The sequence below is a fragment of the Zonotrichia leucophrys genome, chromosome 23 (genome assembly GCF_028769735.1).
Source record: "Zonotrichia leucophrys gambelii isolate GWCS_2022_RI chromosome 23, RI_Zleu_2.0, whole genome shotgun sequence".
NCBI lineage: Eukaryota > Metazoa > Chordata > Aves > Passeriformes > Passerellidae > Zonotrichia > Zonotrichia leucophrys.
The window spans coordinates 6,606,022-6,630,006 of NC_088192.1; the positions used below are offsets into that span (position 1 = coordinate 6,606,022).

General features: G+C 51.2%; 1 protein-coding gene across 1 annotated transcript; it reads left to right on the forward strand.

Moving 5' to 3' along the window:
* Nucleotides 1-1,744: 1,744 nt before the first annotated feature.
* Nucleotides 1,745-23,509, forward strand: MATN1 (matrilin 1). The gene is made up of 8 exons (XM_064731626.1): nt 1,745-1,832; nt 5,384-5,730; nt 10,816-11,038; nt 14,760-14,885; nt 15,135-15,548; nt 18,863-19,015; nt 21,234-21,314; nt 23,460-23,509. Exons 1-8 carry the CDS (start codon nt 1,745-1,747, stop codon nt 23,507-23,509), a joined length of 1,482 nt encoding a protein of 493 aa, XP_064587696.1.
* The last annotated feature ends 476 nt before the right edge of the window (nt 23,510-23,985 follow it).

Here is a 23,985-nt window from a genome sequence, read left to right on the forward strand (position 1 = left end):
CAGACAGTGGGACAATTCCATGCTGATTTTGCATGAGAACATTGCCAGATTTTGATATTTTAATTAAAATCTTTAATGTTAAAGAATTAAGAGGGGCCTGGGAACCTCAGTGAGGACAGGTCCTTCTTTCCCCTCATCAAAGGGCCTTTCTCCCAGGGAGCTCCCAGGCTGCTGAAGAGCTTTTGGAAGAAAGACTCTGGAAAAGGGAAGAGAAAGTGTGCTTTGAGTTAAAGGTACTTTGCATGGCCCTGCGCTCACACAATGCAGATTAAATGGATGAGGGATCCAAGGATGTGCTGCTGAAAAAGGTGAGCAAAACCCAGTCCATGTGAGGAGCAGGGCTTTAATCAAGTGACAGCAGTGTAAAACAGTCGTTAAAAAACCAGAAAAAGATGCACTGCTTTGTGAAAAATCCATCATTAAATCTCTCTTCTCCCGCTCCCAAATCTCCCTGCTGCTCCTCCACAAAGGAAATTTCGCCTCATTTGCAGCACCCTCAGCCTTGGTGGCTGATTGAGACTGCTGGGTTTCTGTCAGGAGCTGCATCTCCCTCGTGTGTGCGGAGCTGAACGCTGCACTGCCAGCTCAGTCAAAGCCCGCAGCTGTCTGTCTGTCTGTCCGTCCCCAGCCTCTCCTGTTTATCTGCTTTGGGCTCTGGAGCCCGCTCTGCTCACAGGGGCTCAGCCACACAGAGCAGCTCCTGTTCCCTGCAGGGAAATTCTTCTGCATCCGGATTGTCACCGTGCTCCCATACCCTCCTCTGCCCTCCTGAGCCTCTCTCCACTGCTCTGAGGGCAGCAAAGGCCCTGGTCCCACAGGATGCTGTCCTTGGCTGGGCACAGCGGGGATTGAGAGGGGACCGTGTGACACTGCCACTGTCCCCTTTCTCTGGGCTCTGCAGGAGGGAGTACATGAGCCTGGTACCCCCATCCTTCTGCTTTGCTGTGCCTCTCTCGGCTGCTGCTCTGAGCCAAGCCCCTGGTCCCACAGGATGCTGTCCTGGGTTTGGCTCCGGTGGGACTGAGAGGGGACCGTGTGACGCCAGCACTGTCCCCTCCCTGAGCTCTGCAGGAGGAATGACACCAGCCTGGCACCCCGAGCCCTCTGCTTTGCTGTGCCCCTCTCTGCTGCTGCTCTGAGCCTTCCCCCAAGGCTCACAGGGATCCCAAAGGGATCTCCAGCCCTGCCCTTGGCACAGGTGGGACTGAGAGGGGACCGTGTGACACTGGCACTGTCCCCTCGCTGGGCTCTGCTAGGCGCCCCGAGCCCTCCTGTGCCTCTCTCGGCTGCTGCTCTGAGCAAAGCCCCTGCTCCCACAGGATGCTGTCCCGGGTTTGGCACAGGCAGGACTGAGAGGGACCGTGTGAGGCTGCCGCTGTCCCCTCGCTGTCCCCCCGGCCCTGTTCCCCAGCCCTGCGGGCGGACAGCCCCTCCCAGGGCTGCTTTCAGTGCTGCCACTGTTCCAGCCCCGCATTCCGCACCTTCCCCCGCTCCCAGAGCTCCCGGTGGCCTCGGCAGCAATGGGGCCATTGTGGGGGGCTGGGGGCCCCGGGGGCAGGGCAGGGCTGGGCATCGCCCCCTCCCCACCCTGCAGCAGCATCTCCTCCTGCTCCTTCTCCCTGCCCCTCTCCCCTCGCTGCCCCCCCGGCCCCGCCGTGTCAGGGGCTGGCTCGGAGCCTCCGCAGAAGGGCAGGTTAATACTCGGGGCCAGCGCTCTGCCCCGCACTCGCAGCCCGGCTCAGCCATGGCCAGGATTTGCTGTGCCCTGCTGCTCTCGCTGCTGCTGCTCCTGCACAGCCCGGCCGCCTGCGGGGCCCCGCCGCAGCCCCGCGGTGAGTGGGGAGCGGGGCTGGGGGGCTTGGGGGGCTGGGGTTCCCTCTGTGCCTCCGGGGCACGGGGAAGGGTAAGGAGTGCCCAGCAACAGCCAGGGAAGGGTAGGAGCTGTGTCCGGTGTGTCCCCAGGGCAGCGGACCTGGGGCTGTGGGGAAAACACGGGTGGCCCCTGTGGGGACAGCACGGGTGGCTCCGTGGGGACAGCACGGGTGGCCCGGTCACCCCTTGGCGCTGGAGGAGGCCCAGGTGGGACAAGGGCTCTGCCTTCCCTCCCCTCTCCAGCTCCACAGGGGCTGGAGCAGGAGCTGGTGCCGGGGACACCTCCCGAGCAGGAGGGCTGGGTCCGGTTGCTGGGAACGGGACTTTCCCTGGATTTCCTTCATCCCATCCTGAGCGAATCCTGCTCTGTTTGGCTTCCCAGGTGGGCAGCCAGGAGCAGGGGAGCTGCCTGCTCTGCAGCTTGCATGGGCTCCAAACCCCAGCCTGGAATGAGTGCCAGCAAGGGCTGGACACCCAGGGAAGGGATGGACACTTGGGGCAAGGATGGATACCCAGGAAGGGATGGACACCCAGGACAGGGATGGACACCGAGGGCAGGGATGGACACACAGGAAGGGATGGACACGCAGGGAAGGGATGGACACCCAGGGAAGGGATGGACACCCAGGGAAGGGATGGACACCTGGGGCAGGGATGGACACCCAGGAAGGGATGGACACTTGGGGCAGGGATGGACACTCAGGGGCAGGGATGGACACCCAGGATACCCAGGGAAGGGATTGACACCCAGGAAGGGATGGACACGCAGGGCAGGGATGGACAACCAGGAAGGGATGGACACCGAGGGCAGGGATGGACACCCAGGGAAGGGATGGACACTGAGGGAAGAGATGGACACTCATGGCAGGGATGGACACCCAGGAAGGGATGGACACCTGGGACAGGGCTGGACACTTAGGGCAGGGATAGGGAGGGACACCTGGGACAGAGATGGTCACCCAGGGAAGGGATGGACATGCATGGAAGGACTGGACACCCAGAATAGGGCTGGATATGCAGGGAAGGGAGGGTCTGGTCCTCAGGAGCATCTCTGCTCTTCCTGGGGCTCCAGACAGCCCAGGGATTCCTGGATTTCTCCAGAAATCACTGCAGGAGAGGCAAACTCAGCTGCAAGGGCAGACTTGAGGGAATTCAAAATGTTTGGAGAGTGTGTTGATGATGGCTCAGCCACAGCCATGGGCAGCCTGAGCTGTGCAGGTGTGACAGTGACTGCAGAGGCACCTGGGGCTGAGGGAGGGGGGATTGCAGATAAACTGAGCCCTTTCTCCACAGGAATTTGGGAAAGGAGGGTTCTCTTTGCTGTGCAAAGAGAAACAGAGCAGTGACTGAGCTGAGCCCTGCTGTGAGCAGTCAGCTCTCTAAAATAAGCCCCTTTTACTCCTGGGTTACTGTGCTATTCTCCCAGTGCTTTAATGGATATGGCAAAGATGCCCTGAGAGGAATTTTCTGCTAAGTCAGGGCATTAATTCAGCTTTTCCTGAATGATTCCTAGTGTGGATATTTGTAAATATAGAGTAAGACTTTATTTCTGGTTTAATTCCAGTTTGAACTAAACTATGCTGAGTCAAGGTGCCAATCAGAGCAAGTGACTGTCACCCCCTGGAGAGAATGGGCCTGTCCTGCAGCCCCTGACTGAGGCTGAAATCCCAAAATTCTCCCACCTGATATCCCTCCTTTACTCTTCCCTTCTCTGAAATAAACTCCACTCTCATAAAAAGAGCTTGAAAATGTTATTTAGGGTCAAATCAAAGAGCAGAAATAAATAAAATAGATAGACTTCAAAATTTCTATTGGCTCCAGCTGTTCTTAGGGAAATAAAATAACTTTTGCTGCTTGGTTTGTCACTAAATCCAGGGATGATTCAGCACAAAGGGGGAGTTGTGTTTTATTTCTGGAGGAATTAATTGAGCCTTTCCCTGGACCTTCATTTCTCACCTGTAAACTGCCCCCCCCCCCCCCCAGAACAGGGATTCATGGATCTCCCTGGGAGTTTTCCTTCCTCTGCAATGAATTATGGGGGGAAAATGAAATTCATCCATATGGGAAAAATGTTAGATTGGATTATTGTGGGAATTAGAGCTCCTGACAAAGTGACCACTGCCTGCTCTGCTCCCACCTTCCCAGACCTTTCTGGAGCAGATTCAGCCTTGATGCCTCTCAGGAAACAAACCTGATTATTTCATTTACAGATCCATCACTGAGTATTTATTTTTATCTGCCTCAAAGACTGAAAGCCCCATTAGATCTCACACTGAGGACCAGCTGTAATATTTATGCCATCATTTGGAGCAGATTTGTTGGCCCAGAAGCTCCTATTTAAAAATCTGTCCACAGAAATCTCCTTTATGACAGGAACTCCCTGGGCCCTGCAGAAATCAAATATTAACAGAGCACTTGACAGAGACAGGCTAAATGAGAAGAAAAAAATTAAAAAGAACAGGATGCCATAGATCTGCTGGGGGAAATGGGGCCATTCATTCAGGAAATCATAAAAAAAACACCAGGCTTTTTTTTATGTCTTGCCACAGCTGAAAATGAAGATGGAAAATGGCATGAAAGCGAGAAATTAAAATAATAATAATAATAATAACAATTTATTCAATTTGTTGCATTGCTGATGCCTCCTGATAGCCTCTCCTTTTCACTGTGGGTATTCATGGGGCTATAGAGATTAATTATCTATTATTAATTATCAATTATGGGTTCCAGATTTCTCTGTTGTTTCCCCCTGACAGATGTGAACCAGCTCTGTGCTGTTACTGGGGTTTATTATTGGTGCCATCACTGGGGAATGGGGCTCTGGCTCCTGCTGTGCTGGGAATGTTATCCCTTAACCTGGGAATGTTGTTCCCAATCCCAGCTGATTGCTGAGTCTTGTGCCTGGTGCTGGTCCCATTCCCATTAACTGATACCTGTGGGGATTGGTTATCCAGGTCTGAGGTGCAGTAATTCCTTTCCAGCCTTTTTTGGATGCAGAAATGCAGCTCAGGTTTCAGCCCACAGTTTTATCCTTCCTTCCCTTCCCTCCTCCCTCCCTCCTTCCTTCAGTGCGGTCACTCAACTCCTTCCTTCCTCCCTTCTGCCACTTCCGCCACTTCTGCCCCTTCCTTCCGCCCCTTCCTTCCTTCCTCCACTTCCTCCCTTCCCTACCTCCCTCCCTCCCTCCCTGCTGTCATTCCCCAAATTTATCCCTCCCTCCTTCTCTCCATGCTGCCCTAGGCGGATGAGGTTTCCTCAGAGACAGCCTGGGGTGACAAGGGACACGCTGCCCATCACAGGTCCATGTCACCCCCCAGGAACTCTTCTTCTTCCCTAGAAAAGCATTAAGAACATTTAAAATATTCTGTAAAACAGAGAAAGGACCAAAACCTGCAGCTCCTCTCCACCCAGTGCTGCTTTACCAGCACCGATCTACCCCTCTTGGGACACTTTTCCTTTGACACTTTCCCTTCTTTCCCTTTGATTTCCCCTCTGTCCCTGCTGTCCCCAGGCACCCTGTGCAGGACCAAGCCCACGGACCTGGTGTTCATCATCGACAGCTCTCGCAGCGTGCGGCCACACGAGTTCGAGAAGATCAAGGTGTTCGTGTCGCGCGTCATCGAGGCGCTGGACGTGGGCCCCAACGCCACCCGCGTGGGCATCATCAACTACGCCAGCGCCGTGCGCAGCGAGCTGGCCCTGCAGGGCCCCCAGAGCAAGGCGGCGCTGCTGCAGGCCGTGCGCAGGATCCAGCCCCTCTCCACGGGCACCATGACCGGCCTGGCCATCCAGTTTGCCATCAGCCGCGCCTTCAGCGCCGCCGAGGGCGCCAGGGCCAGCGCGCCCAACTTCAAAAAGGTAAAATGGGGCTGGTTCCTCCAGCTCCTCGCTTGGGACTCATTGTGGAGTGGTTGGGAAAAGGAGAAAGGTGGTTTTTTATGGGCTTTGGTTGTGCGTGACATCTGGAGGTTGATTGTCACAGGTGGAAACCTTGGGGAGGAGCAAATGGGAGGTTTGAAAACCTCCAGGAAGTTCACACCTCTCAATTCTTCTTGGGAACCTCTGGGAGGTGCAAATCCCTCAATACTTGGAAACCTCTGGGAGGTGCAAACGGGAGGTTTGAAAACCTCCAGGAAGTTCACACCTCTCAATTCTTCTTGGAAACCTCTGGGAGGTGCAAATCCCTCAATTCTTGAAAACCTCTGAGAGGTTCAAACCTCTCAATTCTTGAAGACCTCTGGGAGGTGCAAACATCTCAGCTCTTCTTGGAAACATCTGGGAGGTTCAAACCTCTTAATTCTTCTTGAAAACATCTGGGAAGTTCAGACCTCTCAATTCTTCTTGCAAACCTCTGGGAGGTTGAAACCTCTCTATTCTTGGAAGCCTCTGGGAAGTTCAAGCCTCTCAACTCTTCTTGGAAACCTCTGGGAGGTTGAAACCTCTCAATTCTTGAAGACCTCTCTGGGAGGTTCCAATCTCTCAATCCTTGGAAACCTCCAAGAGGTTCAAACCTCTCAATTCTGCTTGTAATCCTCTGGGAAGTTCAAACTTCTAAATTCTTGAAAACTTCTAGGAGCTTCAAGTCTCTCAATTCTTGCAAATCTCTGGGAGGTTCAAACATCTTAATTCTTCTTGAAACTCATCTTTGGGGCTTAGTGAAAGAAAATACAAAACTCATTATAACACAGTCAGTCTTTGTCTCAGTGTTTGTTCTAAATGCAGTCTGACAATTGCACACAGCATTGGCTGCTCCTGCAGATTGGAGAGACATTTCCACTGAGCTGTCCACGAAGGTGCTGGGTCCTCATCTCTGGAATTTCTTCCACACCATTCAACATCCCTCTCCTCGTGCCCTCTTTTCCTGCTGCCAGACAGCTCCCCCAAGCCTTGCTGTTCCCTGTCACCTCTGGTTGTGTGGAACAAACTCTCCTGAATTTCCAGGGTCTCCCTGAAACCTTTCCTTGACAGCTGGAAGAGCTGGAGCAGTGAGTTTTGGAATGATTTATCTGAGGCATTAAAAAAAAGGGGGGGAAAAGGAAAACACTCCTTGTTTCCCTCTTCCCTTCCACTCTGGAGCTGATCCATGAGGCAGAATCACAGAAGGAGGTTGGGAGGGGTCTCTGGAGCTGCCCCTGATCTCCAGCGGGGCTGCCCAGGACCATGCCCAGGTGGTATTTCAATGTCTGCAAGGTGGAAAACTCCACAACCCTTTGTGTTCTTGGTTCCCTGGTTATTTTTTCACTTTTCCCCTCTGTCTTGAATTCCAGCCATCTTTTCCCTTCTGCTCAGGGTGACCCCATCCCCTGCCTGGGAAGAGGAACAGGTCGTACAGGGATTTAGGGAGGTGAAGCTTCCAGAAACACTGGACACGGTCCTTGCTCCTTCCCACCGCAGAAATCCACCAAATCCTCGTGCAAATCTGGTTGTCAACATCCCCAAACATCACACGGTGCTTTGCTCTTACTTTGTGCAGCAAATGTCACCCCGGGGCAGGGAAAAGCACAATTTGTTTCTGGAGGAGCTCTGAGAAAAACCTGTTCCCACCTTCCTCAAAACCCGCAGGAAGCCCAATTACTTCCACCTTATTTTTTAGGGAAGAACAACAAGTAAATTGGCAAATTGCTGAGCAAATCCAGGGCTTTATGCAGCTTCCTGCCTGATTCTCCTTGGAGCCTGCTGGAACATCACGTTCCCAGGGCATAATGAGCCATCACTCCCTCATTAGCTGGGAAATGCCAGGCCGGGCTGGGGATAGCTGGGAATGCTCAGGAATGCTCAGGAATGCTCGGATGTCTGAGATAACCAGGAATAAATTGTATCAGACCACGTGGGATTTCTGTCTGACAGAAGGATGAGGGATCCAGAATGTCAGGAATTCACAGGGAAAGCTGCTGGTTAAACGAGAAAAAGTTTTGACATTGAAAAGCAAAATTTCAGAGTTTTCCCAGGGTAAAACTGAGGATCAGGGCAAAATCCAGCTGCTGGAGGCAGCAGAAGCTTCACCTTTTCGTAATTCCCCTCACATGGCTGAGCAGTGCCAGCCTCCCCAGGACCCAGAGGCTTCTCCTTCCCTCCAAGCCTTTCCCAAACCAGGCATGCACCAGGACTCAGCTTTTTCAATGGCAGGGAATTACAGAGATACTCAGACTGCAAATAATTTGGAGGTAGGTTTGAAAATAATAATAATAATAGTAGAAATGGACATTTTTTTCACATTGACTCAGGCTGGATGCAGGGAAAATATTTATGGTAGGAATCCTAGGAAAAAAACCCAGGATTTCCAGATGATTGGGTTAACCAAATGTGATATTAAGAGACATTTTTACACCCTTTCTGTCAGGCTGTCACAAACAGGTGCCCTGGCTTCCTCTCACTGTTACATTCATTTTCCCCATGGGTTCTCTGATTAATTCCCAATCCTGACTCTGTATGCAGAAGTTTTGTTTTCTCCAACAGTAGAGCAGAAAGCAACGTGAATTTTGAGTCATTTCTGGCCAATTTCCACACAGAGCCTTTATGAGGATCTTTCCATCACATCCAGGGGTGGACTCTGCAGCCCCACCCCATCTGGGGTTTATCTGGGCTCGGGCTTATCTGGACTTGGGTTTAGCTGGACTCAGGTTTAGCTGAAGATGGAGAGGAGCAGATAAAACCTGGAGAATTTCTTGATTTAGGAATAAAATTGCAGGAGGACACACGGCTGCTGACAGGACCTGCTGGCAGGGTTTGGTCCCTGATTTGATAACTCCTCTGATCCCTGATTTGATAACACCTCTGATCCCCGATTTGATAACTCCTCTGTTCCCTGATTTGATAATGCCTCTGATCCCTGATTTGATGAGTCCTCTCATTCCCTGTATGATAACTCCCCTCATTCCCTGATTTGCTGACTCCTCTGATGCCTGATTTGCTGACTCCTCTCATTGCCTGATATGATGACTCCTCTGATCCCAGATGTGATAGCTCCTCTGATCCCTGATTGGATAACTCCTCATTCCCTGATTTGATAACTCCCCTTATTCCCTGATTTGTTGACTCCTCTGATCCCTGATTTGATGACTCCTCTCATTCCCTGATGTGATAACGCCTCTGATCCCTGATTTGATATCTCCTCATTCCCTGATGTGATAACTCCTCTGATCCTTATTTGATAAGTCCTCATTCCCTGATTTGATAACGCCTCTGATCCTTGATTTGATGACTCCTATGATTCCTGATTTGATCACTCCTCATTCCCTGATTTGATGAGTCCTCTGATTTGATGACTCCTCTCATTCCCCGATTTGATAATCCCTCCAATCCCTGATTTGATAACGCCTCTGATCCTTGATTTGATATCTCTTCCGATCTCTGATTTGATGACTACTCTGATCCCTGATTTGTTATCTCCTCATTCCCTGATTTGTTGACTCCTCTGATCCCTGATTTGATGACTCCTCTCATTCCCTGATGTGATAACGCCTCTGATCCCTGATTTGATGGCTCCCTGCCGCTGCCCGCCGTGCTCTGGGGTCTCTCCCCGGCAGCCCCGGGCGGAGCTCCTGGTGCTGCTCAGGCGGAGCAGCCCGGCTGGAGCTGAGGCTGAGCCGAGGGCTCTCTCTCCTGGCAAAAGGCTCCACTGCACGCACGGATCCAATCCCACCCCAGGAAAAGCCCGGAGCTCCTTGGGCACATCCATTCCCCCACACCTGCAGAATTAATTGTGCAGCCCTTAGGAAGTGCAGATAAACAGCTGAAATTCGATTGCAAAGCTCCACATTTTTCCTGTTTCTCCTGGTTTTTACAGAGGGGAAGCTCTTTCCCCATTCTGCATTCCAGCCCAAGCCATTCATTTGGAGTCAGCAGCGGTGTCACAATAAATTGGTTGTAAGGAAAAGTGGCAGGGGCAGTAGAATTGGCAAAGAGCAAGAATTCAGGTCTTGTGACAAAGTCTCTTTCAGAAGAAAAATAAAGAGGGAAAGGGATAAACCAGGAGCAGGACTCTGGGAGGCTTTTAGCTGGTTCAAGGCACCATTTAATCCAAGCTGAAATCCAGTTCCCACTTAAACCAGCTGCCACTTTAATGCTGAGGCTAGCAGGAGTGGGATTTAATCTCTGCTGTTTATTTGAACAGAGAATCACAAATCCTGGCAGGTCCTGACACACAGCATGATCTCAGGCTTCTTCTCCTCTCTCCCTATGGAGATGGTTCCAGTTCCATCCTTCAGCTCCTCCACCTATAAATGGGATGAACCCTTCATCTCACATTTCCATGGCATTTCCTGAGATGCTGTGAAGCCCCACATTCAGCTGGGCTTGTCCGGAGTGTCCTGAAAAATCTTCAGTTTGGCTTGAGCTCAAGTTTGGCCATGAACAACACAAATTTTAATTTAGTTTCCTTAGAGGGGGATGCACCAGTTGTCCCTTGGTGAAACCATTCAATCTATGGCAGTTGTCCCTTGGTGAAGCCATTGATCCCTGGCAGATGTCCCTCGGTGAAACCATCAGTCTCTGGCTTGTCCCTTGATGAAACCATCAATCCTTGGCATTGTCCCTTGGTGAAACTATTGATCCCTGGCAGTTGTCCCTTGGTGATACCATCAATCCCTGGCATTATCCCTTGGTGAAGTCATTAATCCTTGGCAGTTGTCCCTTGGTGAAGCCATCAATCTTTGGCAGTTTAACTTTTCCAGCTTGGAAAGAAACTAATTCCACCTCAAAAAAACATGGTTGGTGTGATCTCCAAAGAATGGTAAAAGCTGCTGGGATTCACTTTTCCCTTAATTTTAGAAATTCAAACCCTTCCCTCCTACCCCGGCCTGTCCCATCAACACTCTGGGAATGTGGATGAGGATCCCAGTGCCCAGGAAGGCCATCCCATCCCATCCCATCCCATCCCATCCCATCCCATCCCATCCCATCCCATCCCATCCCATCCCATCCCATCCCATCCCTCCCCTGCAGGTGGCCATCGTGGTGACGGACGGGCGGCCCCAGGACGGGGTGCAGGACGTGTCTGCCCGGGCCAGGGCTGCGGGCATCGAGATCTTCGCCATCGGCGTGGGCAGGGTGGACATGGGCACGCTGAGGCAGATGGCCAGCGAGCCTCTGGACGAGCACGTGGACTATGTGGAGAGCTACAGCGTCATCGAGAAGTTGACCCACAAGTTCCAAGAGGCTTTCTGTGGTTAGTGCTGTTGTGCCCAGCCTGGGGCTGTGGGTCTGCCAGCCAGGAATTGGGAATGGCTTGGGTGTGAAGGGCCTTAATGCTCTGCAGAGAATCCTGGAATGCTTAGGGTGGGAAGGGATTGGAAAGTTCATCCATCCCACCTCTGCCCTGTCAGGGACACCTCCCACTGTGCCAGGTGCTCCAGCCTGGCCTTGGGCACTGCCAGGGCTCCAGGGGCAGCCACAGCTGCTCTGGCAATTCCAGCCCAGCCCCTGCCCACCCTGCCAGGGAACAATTCCCAATTGCCAAGATCCCATCCAGCCCTGCCCTCTGGCACTGGCAGCCATTCCCTGGCTCCTGCCCCTCCATCCTTGTCCCCAGTCCCTCTGCAGCTCTCCTGGAGCCCCTTCAGGCCCTGCAAGGGCTCTGAGCTCTCCCTGGAGCCTTCACCTGGTGCCAGGGCCTGCCCAGCCAGGATTCCTTCCCAGTATCCCATCCATCCCTGCCCTCTGCTAGTGGAGAGCCATTGCCTGGGTCCTGTCCCTCCAGAACCTTTTCCAAAGTCCTGCTCCAGCCTTTCCCATGGGAGCTGTACCTGTGCCCATCCTTCACCCCTCTGCTTCCTTGCTTCCCTGCAGGTTCAAAGCCCTGTGGGAATCAGGGGCTCTTTGAAGTTGCCTTTCCAAAACTGCAGGGTTTTGTTCAGGGAATTTCAGGTTTTGGTTAAAGAAATCTCCACATTTCACTGGCACTGGAGAGTTTGTAAGCACGATCCACACACTCCTGGGGGCACTGGAAAACAACCTGGAGAAGAGGGGTTTATCTCACTGAAATCACACCCCTTTTGGGGCAGTGGAGAGAATTTGTTTTGTATTTCCCCCCACCAGCATTGCCACTATAATTACCAGTTCAGCTGGGGTGGTCCCAGTTCCTGTCAGAGGCTGAGCTGCCTTTGCCTAAAGCTGCTTTTGGGGTTGGAAGCCTTGTGGGGCACGAATCTCTCCTGGCTGGAGCAGGATCTAATTCCTGTCTGCACAGCACATCAAAGGAGCCTGAGCATCCTAAAAACACCATCCTAAAACCAAAATCTTATAAAAACAGCATCCTAAAACTGCCATCCTATGAAAACAGCATGCTAAAACCACCATCCTATAAAAACAGCATCCTCCAAACAGCACCCTACAAACACCACACCACAAACAACATTGTACAAATAGCATCCTATAAAGCCACCATCCTATAAAACCACCATCCTCCAAACTCAATCCTCCAAACCCCATCCTACAAACACCATCCTACAAACACCACCCTACAAACACCATCCTACAAATGCAGCTTTGCTCCTACAGGAGCTGCTGAAGGACCGGGCATGTTTTATTGCTTCCAAATGTGTCCCAAGGCAGCAGGAATGGGCCATAAATTCCCCTTTTCTGTCAGCAGGAGAGGCCTAGGGGCCTTTCCCTGGAATGAAAAGCGCGTGGCAACACTTCCTGAAAGGTGTGATCTACCTGGAACTCCAAACACACACGGCTGGTCCTGGAGATCTCCCAGTTTCTGACAGGTGTAAAATCTCCTGGTCCAGCTCCAAGGCTGAAAGTGATGAAGGGGAGCAGCTTTTTGTCATGGAAATTTGGCTCCTCTGTGGAAAGGAGGGAAATTTCAGCTACAGAGTGAGCCGTGGATTATCCTCAGGTGATAGCACAGAATGAGTCAGGCATTACCAGGTGTCACTGCAGCAGCAGCTCATGGCAGAGGGAACAAACATCTCAGGCAAAGGGAGAGAGAGAGACAGAATTTGAGGAATGGAATCCAGGCCATGAGTATTTGTGGAGTTTGTATTGGCTGCCCTGGGACTGAGAGGCAGCAGTGATGCCGAGGCCTCACCCCATGGTTTGAAGTTGTGGGGAAAATCCTTCGTGTGCCTCCCTGTGCAGATGGCAAAGCTCTTCTCATGGGAAAGCACTCAGGATTGCTGCAGGGAGCAGAGGACAGCTCTGGGGGGATGCCCAAGTCCCTGTTACCCTGCTCTGCATGTGCAGCTGCCCTAAACCATGCCAGGGATGGACCCAGACCCCCTGCTCAGGCACAGCACAGGATCTGTGGGACTGACAGCAGGGAAAAGTGCTTCCCACAGTGCCCAGTAAACTCATGGGGACACGGGAAACCCTTGGTGCTCCAGCCTGTGGTGAGATTACCCAGAGCACAGAACTACAGGCAGCTCCAGGGGCACTGAAATTCCCAATGATCTGGGCTGGAACAGTGCTGGCACAGCCACGGGAAGTGGAAAGGCCAAAAAAATGTACAAAAGATGAGTAGAGCAGAACACAAATGGCTCAAAATAACAAACCTGAACTCAGAAAGACTCTGCTCCACCTCCCATCCATTCACTCCAACCCAGTGCCTGGATTTCTGTACATTTTCCCTGGCATTTGTAGCTGAATTTGTCTCCCCAGCCCTGTTTGCTCGGGAGTTTGTTTGCCATCCTCAGTGTGACAGCGCTGTCACCCCCCAGCGCCACTGGCTCCCAGTGCTGCCACTCAGCTGCTGCTTGCTCAGCATCCCAGGAGCCACAGCAGGGCAGGATGGGCAGCAGGAGGGTTTGAAGAGCAGGGATCTGAGAGCTGCACATGCAGAGAGAGCTCTGAGGTGAATCCCAGAAGTGTTCACACATGAGTGCTGTCCAGGAAGGGCAGCTGAGCTCCCTGCTCAGGATTGCGCTGCAGAGCTGCAAAAATTTGGTACTGGCCAGCCTGGGGGGCAGCTGGGACCCAAACCTCACCCTGGAGCTTTGCACAGTGAGCTGTGCTGTAATTTGCCCCACACCCAGCTGGGTTTGCCCTCAGGGAAGATTTCCAGTCCTGGCTGTGCCTTGGAGCATTGAGACTTGTGGGAATTTCTTCCTTGTCTTATGTCTGTCTGGGTTTGAACAGCCAGGTGTCTGCTGAGCAAGGCAGGAGCCTCCCCTGAAATGGAAAATACAAACCCCATCCCTCTGAATTATTATAATTTTGAAATTAAGGGGCTCTCAGGCAAAGATATGGGAATAAGTATAACAGTTCTTTATTAGGGAAAAAATAAATAAAAAAAAAAAAAGCAGTAATACAAAACCCCACTGCCAGAGTGGGAGCAGGCCCTGGCACGCTGTGGCTCAGGCTGTGGCACAGCCCCATCCCATGGGGGCTCAGCCCTCCTGCAGTGCCAGCTGTGGCTCTGCTGCAGCAGGGATCCTGCACAAGGGGGGAGTTTTCCTCTGCAGCTCCAGGGCTGCTGCAGATGGGCCTGGGCTCCCTCTGGCCATGCAGGGCAGCAGAAAGCTGCTCCTCTGGCAATGCAGGGGGCAAAGGCTGCTGTGCTGTGCCAGGCTCAGATTGGATCCAGGTAGGAATGCTTGGCTCCTGCCCTGGGCGCAGCATCTGCCCATGGGATGCTGGAATTGGATCAGCCCTGCAGGGACACTCAGTGGCCATGGAGAGCAGAGATCTCCTGGAGGGAGGATTGGCTGTGGGAGAGATCAAGAAAACTGCCCCAAGAGCAGCAGAGAACTGCCCCAGCTCTGACAGGTGGGCACAGAACACACAGCCCCATTTCCAGCCTCAGACTCTGCCTCAGCACTGTCCAGGCTCAATGAGCTGTGCCCCATTGCAAAGCAGATTTAGTTATGGGGCCAATGTGGGGCTGTGCAGAGCCGGGTGTGGGTGGGGAGGCCCCTGCTTGAAGCCACCCCCTCCTCTCCTTGCAGTGGTGTCTGACCTGTGTGCCACGGGGGACCACGACTGTGAGCAGGTGTGTGTCAGCACCCCAGGGGCCTACAGGTGCGCCTGCAGGGACGGCTTCAGCCTCAACAGCGACGGCAAGACCTGCACCGGTATGTGAGGGGGCCCTGACGGGACAGCGGTGACAGCACTGGGATGTTCTGCTCAGGGAAGGCAGAAAGGGAAACCCTTCTTCTGAAAGAATCACTTTCAAAACAGTGTTGTGCTCTCCTGTTGGGTTTTCATTGATTAACCCCATTTCCTCAGGGAAAACCCATTTCCTTAGGGTTCTATTTTCCTACATGATTTATTGAGGCCTTTGCTGCTGTTTTCTTCTGCCCTCTTCTCCTGTTTTCCCTAAGCTTGCAATGGTGGCTTGGGGTCTGCTCTGGATCTTGTGTTCCTCATCGATGGCTCCAAGAGTGTGAGGCCTGAGAACTTTGAGCTGGTGAAGAAATTCATCAACCAGATCGTGGATTCTCTGGAGGTGTCGGACAAGCAGGCACAGGTGGGGCTGGTGCAGTACTCCAGCTCCGTCCGGCAGGAGTTCCCTCTGGGCCAGTTCAAGAGCAAGAAGGACATCAAAGCAGCAGTGAAGAAAATGTCCTACATGGAGAAGGGCACCATGACAGGCCAGGCTCTCAAGTACCTCGTTGACAGCTCCTTCTCCGTCATCAACGGAGCCCGGCCCGGCGTCCCCAAGGTGGGGATTGTCTTCACTGATGGGCGCTCACAGGATTATATCTCAGATGCTGCCAAAAAAGCCAAGGACTCAGGTAGGGCTCCTGAACATTCTGGGGCTTCTTTCTCCCTTGGCCCAGGCAGGACTTTTTCCCTGGATCTGTCTTGGGATACACACAGGTTATACTGAGTAATTCTGGGGAGATGTTCCCTGACTAGCCTTGCTCACAGAGAACTGGAACACCTCAGTCTGGGTGTCAGGTGCACCTTGGTTTGCTAAGAGCTGGTTTTAGTTCCCCTCTGTGTCTTTGGAGGAGTTTCTGCTGGTCAGGGTGGAGTTTGGGATGGACAGGGTGGAGTTCCATCCCTTAGGATGGGATGGGATGGGATGGGATGGGATGGGATGGGATGGGATGGGATGGGACGGGATGGGATGGGATGGGAGGGGATGGGACGGACAGAGTGAAATTCCAATCCCTGGAATGAGATGGACAGGATGGAATTCCATCCCCTTGGGATGGGATGGGATGGGATGGGATGGGATGGGATGGGATGGGATGGGATGGGACGGGATGGGACGGACAGAGTGAAATTCCAATCCCTGGAATGAGATGGACAGGATGGAATTCCATCCCCTTGGGATGGGATGGACAGGGTGGAGTTTTAACCCTGGAATGGGATGGACAGGATGGAGTTTTGCCCTGTGGAATGGGATGGACAGGATAGAGTTCCACCCCCTTGGAATGGGATGGACAAAATGGAGTTTTACCCTGTGGAATGGGATGAGCAGGGTGGAGTTGCACCCCCTGCAATGGGATGCACCCAGGTCTAATTGCTCCACACAAATGTGGAAGGAAGCTGCAGGGGGAATTTGGAATTTGGAGGTTTCAGCACCATTAGGGTTGGACAGGGCTTGGAGCAATCTGGGACGGTGGAAGATGGTGGAGCAGAGGAGCTTTAAGGTCCCTCTTAACCCAGCCCTTACCCACTCTGGGATTTGTCTGGGGCTGGTCAGGAAGCCCAGCCCAGCACCAGAGGCACACAATGAACCCCAAAGCAAAGACAACCAAGCCCAGGATTTATAGGGCCAAGTGTGGCTCGGTTTCATCAGCCTCAAGGCCTGGAAAAGGCAGAGGAAAAGCAACAAAACAATAAACAAAGCCCAGACATGGGTTAAGGAGGAACCTCAGGCACATTAATAAGGATTTTTCCTCAGCTGCTGTTGTAGGAAAAACACTCAGTGGCCACACACTGATGGATTCCTGAGCCTGAGCCCCATGAAATATTAATGCCTTGAGAGCTGCCCCTCTGCTGACCCTCTGAGCACATTCCCAGGCTCTGACACCCCGTGTTAAATGCATCCAGCCCCTGGGAATTTACTCAGGAATTGCTGAATCCTTCCCTTCCTTTTAACTTCGCTCTCCACCACTAGATGGGACTCAGGGCCAGCACATAACCAGAAAGGTCAGGGAGCTCGTGAAAAACCAATGTTTACAAAGCACTCTGACATCTTGTGGGGCTGTTCAGCTCTTATAAAACAAAAGGTTCTTATAAAGTGTATTTATAGAATTTATTCCTCCCTGGTGATAAAACTTTGTGCCTTGTCTCTCTCTCCTCTCTTGTCCCTGCAAGGAAATCTCTTATCTGTCCATGAGTTATTGCTGTGGGATAAACAAGTGCTTAAAATGAGACTGCAAAATTGTTCAGTGAGCTGAGCCTCAGAAAAACAACACATATTGGATATATCCAGAGAAAGAAAGGCACAAAGGGGATCAGGGAAACATTTCCTGTGCCTGGGCATGGACAAGTAGAGACAAGTATTTCAAATCAGGGCTAATTAATACCACCCAAAATGGGAAAATTGCATTTCAGTTCAATAGAAACAGGTTTAATGCAGCTCAATCTCCTGACAGAGCAGGACAAGTTGTGAACTCCCAGTGGGAGCAATTTTGGACAGAGACTCAGCTCAGTTCTGCTCCACTGCAGGGGGACTTTGCCACTCAGGGTCTCGTTAACAGGGATGATTAACAGTGGCTGAGCTGTTCTGGAAACTCCCACAGGTCCCTTTTGCTACATTATCACTTCCATATCAGAGGGATGGTGTTACCATCACCTGCCCTTTCTTGCATCTCTAAAACCTTGCTCTTGTTGTCATTGGCTGGGAAATTCTACTTAAACTCTGCCTGCAAAAATATTTTGGCCCCTGGTTGACCTGGCTGAAAGGAGCATCTCCAAAACCTTGTTCTTATGGCCACTATGCCCATAGCCTGGTTAATTTTAATAAAATTTCCACCTGCAAAATTATTTTTGGCCTGTTTGACCTGGCTGAAAGGAGTCTGGAGTAGTGGGGGTGGAGGGGGTGTCACGATCCGTCCTTACGAACGGGTTTTGTGATGGTTCATGGATTTGATCTCAGGGTGCAAAAAATCGACACAGCACAGGGTGTAATAATGAAGGTGCAGTAATAATCAAAACAAATGCACCTTTATTGAATGACCACAGCAAAATGCGATAGAGGGATTAAGGGAGAGAAAAGATAGAGAAAGAGAGAGAAAAGAGAGAGAGAAAGAGGGGATAGAGCTACCAAATGTAGAGATGAAGTCCTTTGGTCCAGTCCAGTCGAGGATCCACCTGTTACGAGGGGAGATCTCAAAATCTCTAGCTAACTCAGAGGGTTTTATTATGATAACTTTATTGGAAATTGCGAGGGTGGGGAAACAGATACAATAAGGAACAGATGTAACAGGTAGTCCATGTTCTCAGCAGTAAACAAGAGCCATTGTATTCGTGGTCCAGTGGTCACAACCTGCAGGCAAACATCTCGCTTTGGTCAGCTTGCCTCCCCCACACACCTGCCCCGGGCTGGGGGTTTCAGTCCCAGTCCTTGGAAGGAGCAGAGGGGCCTTTGCACATGGGGGTTCCATGTCTCAGTCCTTGATGGAGAGGCTCCTTCCATCTCAGTCTGTCTGTCACGGTGGTTGTAAAACAGGTGAGGGTCTTCTGTGGGAGACCACCTGAAACTCAGGAGAAGTCCAGCCAGGCCGAGAGGTGGGACAGCTCCCAAGGCTGTTGTTGCAAACAGGGCACGGTGCCCCGTTCTTCTCATTGGGCTCAGTGTAGCATACAGCAAACAACAGTTGTGAAAACAATAATTTAGCACTATGCTTTCAGGTCTCAGGGCCTTGTGGCATGTGACTTTCTCCTACAGAGAAGACAGGGGGGTCTTCTCTTCAGTGGTCCTCAAATGAGATTTGTGAGGTAGATGAGGGAAAATTCAGACAGACTCTCACATGGGGCAATTCTCAGTGAGGATCTGGAGCTGTGTGGGGCTGGGGGCTCAGGGATGCCCAGCCTGGCAGGGTGGCCCCGTGCCAGCCCCGTGGTGCTCACAGGATCCCGTTCCTGGCAGGATTTCGGATGTTTGCCGTGGGAGTGGGCAACGCTGTGGAGGATGAGCTGAGGGAGATCGCCTCAGAACCCGTGGCTGAGCATTATTTCTACACTGCTGACTTCAGGACCATCAGCAAGATCGGGAAGAAGCTGCAGATGAAGATCTGTGTTGGTGAGAGGGGGCTGGGGTGATGCCACAGCATCTGAAGGGTGTAGCAGAGGGGGAAATGCCCCTCCAGAAACCACCAGGTGAAGATCTGTGTGGTGAGAGGGGACTGGGATGGAGCAGCTTTGTCCCAGTGTTTGAAGGCTGGAGTGGAGAGATGAAAATGCCCTTGGAGAAGCTGCAGATCTTCAGTCTGTGTTGGTGAGAGGGAATTGGGATGGAGCAGAGGGATGAAAATGGCCTTGGAGAAACTGCAGATGGAGATCTGTGCTGGTGAGAGGCATTGGGGATGGAGGGGTTCAGTCATTGTGGGAGTGGAGGGATGGAAATGGCCTTGGAGAAGCTGCAGATCCTCGATAAGGATCCTCGGTAAGAGAGGACTGGTGTGAAAAATGATGCTCACTTCCAAAAATGTAAAAGGTTTATTAAAACCTTATCAAATCCACAACAGCAGACTGAATAGAGAAAATATCACAGCACCAGGAGCAGAGGATGTTCCCCACCATGTGCTCACCCACACCATGGAGGTTTCCCCTTTTAACCCTTTGGTCCCCCCAAAGTTCTGTCCATGGACTCCTCCTTCCCTGCCCAGGGTGGAGATCACTGCCTGACACCTGGATTGGGGGGCAGCTGTTGCCATGGGAACGAGTGACCCTCCCAAATGTCCCAAACCCAGGGCACCCTGAGAACAACACAAGGGGGTGAAACACAACTATAAATCTATAAAACTGCTCCTGACACACATACAGGATATTTGCCTTTTAATTGTGAGAGTCAGCCATGGCATTGCTCATCTGTCACAGGGGGATGCAGGGGTTCAGGCAGTGTACAAGGCTGGACTGGAGGGGTGGAAATGCCCCTGGAGAAGCTGCAGCTGAAGGTCTGTGCTGGTGTGAGGGGGACTGGGGAGGGAGGGGTTCAGTGACAGCATTTGCAGCCTGGAAAAAAGGGATGAGAATGCCCTTTTAGGTGGATGTGATAAAAACCTCCAGTTCCCAGTGTGTGGAGCTGGCAGAACACACAGGAGCATCAGGAGACATTGATACTTTGGGTGGTTACCTGAGGCAAAGCAGCCTCCACACCTCAGACGTGTCCCCCTCTCCCAAATCTCCATCGCCTTCCTTTCTCCTCCACCTTTCTGCCCTTCTTTTTCTTCAGAAATTATGAATTTGTCTCCAGGTTCCTTAAGATAGGATTTCCTTTTCTCCTGGAGAAGTTGGAGAGGGATAATCCCTGTGTCTGCAGAGCCAGGATTGCAAGGCAGAGACTCTTAGACAAGTCTCATTAAAAAATTAGGATCAATCCAAGAACAAAGTATGGGATCTATGGGATCTATATGAAACCCCCAACAAATTGTACTTTAAAATCATTCAAATACATTTAAGCTTCAGCCTTAAAAAAAAAAAAAAAGTAAATTTCAGAAAAACTGTTTGTTTGTAAAATATTAATTTGGATAAATATGTTTACATTTGAGTATTAAAATAAAAAGGAAGGCAAGGAGATATTTGCATTTTTTTCATGCCCAGTGCCAGCTTGTATTTCTCAGCAGCTGCCATAAAATCTTCTGGTAATCTCCAGCCTTAGGTTACACCTGGCTAGTTTAGACCTGTTGAGTTTTGGTGTAAGTGATTAATTTCCCTTAAAAATTCTGTCTTTTATTTACTCCTCCTTTGCTCAGCTCAGAGTGGCCTTGTAACCCCTCCCTTTCTTTCCCAGGCATTTTTTTCCTTCTGTTCCAGTCTGAGTTAATTTTCCTTGAAGAACAGATGTAAATTAGTGACATAAATTAGCAAAGTGATTAACGCTCATGGTTCCACCCCCTCAAGGAGTGGAGTTACTGAAGCAAAGCTCAAACCAGTCCTGATGGCAGCAGTGCCTCCAGTTTTAATTGGATCTTGTTGGGGAGACAGAGGTTGGTTTTATTTGGTCCAACTCCAATTTTAGGGCAAACTTGAAGGATCAGGTGCAGAGCTCAGTGAGTTTCCAGAGAGATGGAAAGCCAGGAAAGACTTCCCATGGCTGAAATAACAGAAAAATGTGACATTCTCTGTTCATCTGAGGTTAAATTAGAAGACATCAATCAGAAAATTAGAAATAATTACATTTTGATTTCCTTCCCATTTCTGACATAGAAAAGAAGAATTGTGCTGTTTTACTGTGCTCAGAGATTTTGATTAAATCCATTTTTTTGTGCCACTCATCCTCTTGCTGTTGTGACCCACAGAGGAAGATCCGTGTGAGTGCAAATCCATCATGAAGTTCCAGACCAAAGTAGAAGAGCTCATCAATTCCTTGCAGCAGAAACATATCCTTTGGAAGAGTGGCCAGAACTGGGTGGGCTGGGCTGGGAATCCAGAGGGACCTTCCATGGGGAAGGTTCAGGAAGGTGGGAATGAGGCAAATCTGGGGGTCAAATCTGGCACTCAGAGCTCCGGGCTGGTGACAAGGTAGGGAATGGTTGAAAGTTGGATTCGATGGCCCTGGAGGGCTTTTCCAAGCTTTTCCAGGCTCTGGGATTCTGGGATTGTGGGGAGATGGGTCCTGAGGCACCTGGAATGGGAGGCAGGGAGTGCCTTCAGAGCAAACATCCAACACTGCCCAAATTCTTCATGGACTGCAGGGACAGAGGGACATCAGAGCAACTCAGAGTGTAGGAGGGTGGTGTGGAGAATCCAGAGGGACACATCCACTTGTGACGGTGGTCACAGGGGTCTTAGGATGAGGGAAGAGACGTAGATCTGACTCTATGTTACAGAAGGCTGATTCATTATTTTATTATATATATATTACATTAAAACTATACTAAAAGAATAGAAGAAAAAGTTCTCATCAGAAGGTTGGCTAAGAATAGAAAAGAATGATAACAAAGGTTTGTAGCTTGGAGAGAAAGAGAGACAGCTGTGCAGTGATTGGCCATTAATTCCAAACAACCACATGAGACCAATCACAGATCCACCTGTTGCATTCCACAGCAGCAGATAATCATTGTTTACATTTTGTTCCTGAGGCCTCTCAGCTTCTCAGAAGGAAAAAAATCCTAAAGAAGGATTTTAAATGAAAATACATCTGTGACATCCCCCCACCCCAGGTTCTCCCAGCTGGCCAAAACTCAGTGCTGGGAGATAAATCCTGATGGAACTGTTCCCTGGAAGCATCTCCAGCCAGGTGAGTTGGATCCCATCAGAACCCACCTGGTGGGACTGAGTCCTGCCATGCTGGGCCTTTCACTAAGTGGCAGAAAGAGAAAAAAAAAAAAAAAAAATTTGTGAGTAGGATTAAAACTTCTGAAAAACAGAATTCATGGATCCTCGGGGTGGCTCACAAGGGCAGGGGAGATGTCTCACCACTGAGGATCAGGAGAGGATCTAATTTTAAAAGGAACATTCTGATTTCTTCACACATTTCTGGGCCCTGCTGTGGCACAGCTCTGTTCCTCCTCCCAGGAGCGAGATCCGGGTGAGATCCGTGACCTGTGTGGTGCAGAGGCCACGGGAAGTCACAGCTCCCACCTGGTGGGTGGCTCTCCAGGCACACCATGAACGGGAATTAGTGAGAGGAGCAGAAAATTGCTCTGGCATGCCAGGAAAAGCTCTTGCTGCTCTCCTCAGGGTCAGGGGCTCTGTCAGCCCCTCCTTTCCCTCCTCCTCTGGGAGTGAGCCCGGGCAGTGGGAGGATGTGTGAGCACAGGAGCTCCTTCCTGCAGAGAGGTCCACCAGCCTGGGAGCTCTGGGAAACCAGAGGGGATGGGCACAGATCCCCTCTGCTGCTGCTCCCATCCTTACCCCAGCCTGGGACTGGGGAATTATTGAGTGGTTTGGGTGCAAAGGGCCTTAAAATTCCTCCCATCCCATTCCCATGGCAGGGACACCTCCCACTGTGCCAGGTGCTCCAGCCTGGCCTTGGGCACTGCCAGGGCTCCAGGGGCAGCCACAGCTGCTCTGGGCACCCTGGCACAGCCCAAACCTCTCTAACCAGCCCTTGCCAGGCTACAAACCCCCTGTGGCAAATGGCACTGGGGGCACCTGCAACCAGCCAGGAAATCATTCTTTCCTTTCCTTTCCTTTCCTTTCTCCATTTGCTGCAATGGGTTTTGGTGCTGGTTTCCATCCTTGATTGAGGAATGTGAATGCCAGAGTGGTTTGGGTGGGAAGGGATCTTCAATGGCAGCTGATTGCAGCCCAGGGCCACCTGCCACTGTGCCAGGTGCTGCCAGCCCCAATGCCCAGCCTGGCCTTGGGCACTGCCAGGGCTCCAGGGGCAGCCACAGCTGCTCTGGCAATTCCAGCCCAGCCCTTCCCCACCCTGCCAGGGGCCAATTCTTTCCCCAAATCCCATCTAAATCTCTGCTCTTTTAGTTAAAACCTTGGCCCATCACTCTGTGCCCATATAGAAGTCTCCCTCCCAACATTCCCAGAAAAATTGCTGCTTTTCCTCCTTAATTCCTCCTTACTGGAAGCTGTGGCCAAAAGAATTGAAGCCCTGGAGAACAAGATCATCTAAAACCCCACTCCAGCAGTTTTTCACCTCCTTCCCAAAGTAACAGAACCAGAACTGCTCCATTTTTCAGGGAGGGCAGCTCAGCCCCAGGGCTCTGGGCAGCTTTTATTAAGGTCTAGGCTACCTGCATTTGTTTAAAAGGAAGAATTATTACAGTAGAGCAGACTTTGTATAAAGGGCAGAGCACAGGGTGTGACTGAGAGTTAGACCAGGCTCGAGTTTGCTGCATCCTATAGAGTGCATATATTCAAAGGAAAACCTTGAAAGATTTTTTTATTTAAAGCTTAATATATATACAGTGTGTTACTGAGTACTTGATGATGAGTTCTGTGAATCCTCTGCTGCAGCTTTTGTTCCTATGCATGAAATAATTTAATTTAAAAGTCAGAGTGACTCAGAGTCACCCTCAGCTGCCGGGTGTAAAGGCCAAGGCTGAGCTCCTGGTGGCTGTCAGTGATTAAGGTGAGGTTTAGTCCTGA

Excerpts from the sequence above, each read along its gene's own strand:
- MATN1 (XM_064731626.1), top strand. The coding sequence starts at position 1,745 with ATGGCCAGGATTTGCTGTGCCCTGCTGCTCTCGCTGCTGCTGCTCCTG. Across the intron at positions 5,731-10,815 it reads GCGCGCCCAACTTCAAAAAG|GTGGCCATCGTGGTGACGGA; the intron begins GTAAAATGGGGC and ends CCTCCCCTGCAG. Across the intron at positions 15,549-18,862 it reads CAAAAAAGCCAAGGACTCAG|GATTTCGGATGTTTGCCGTG; the intron begins GTAGGGCTCCTG and ends CGTTCCTGGCAG.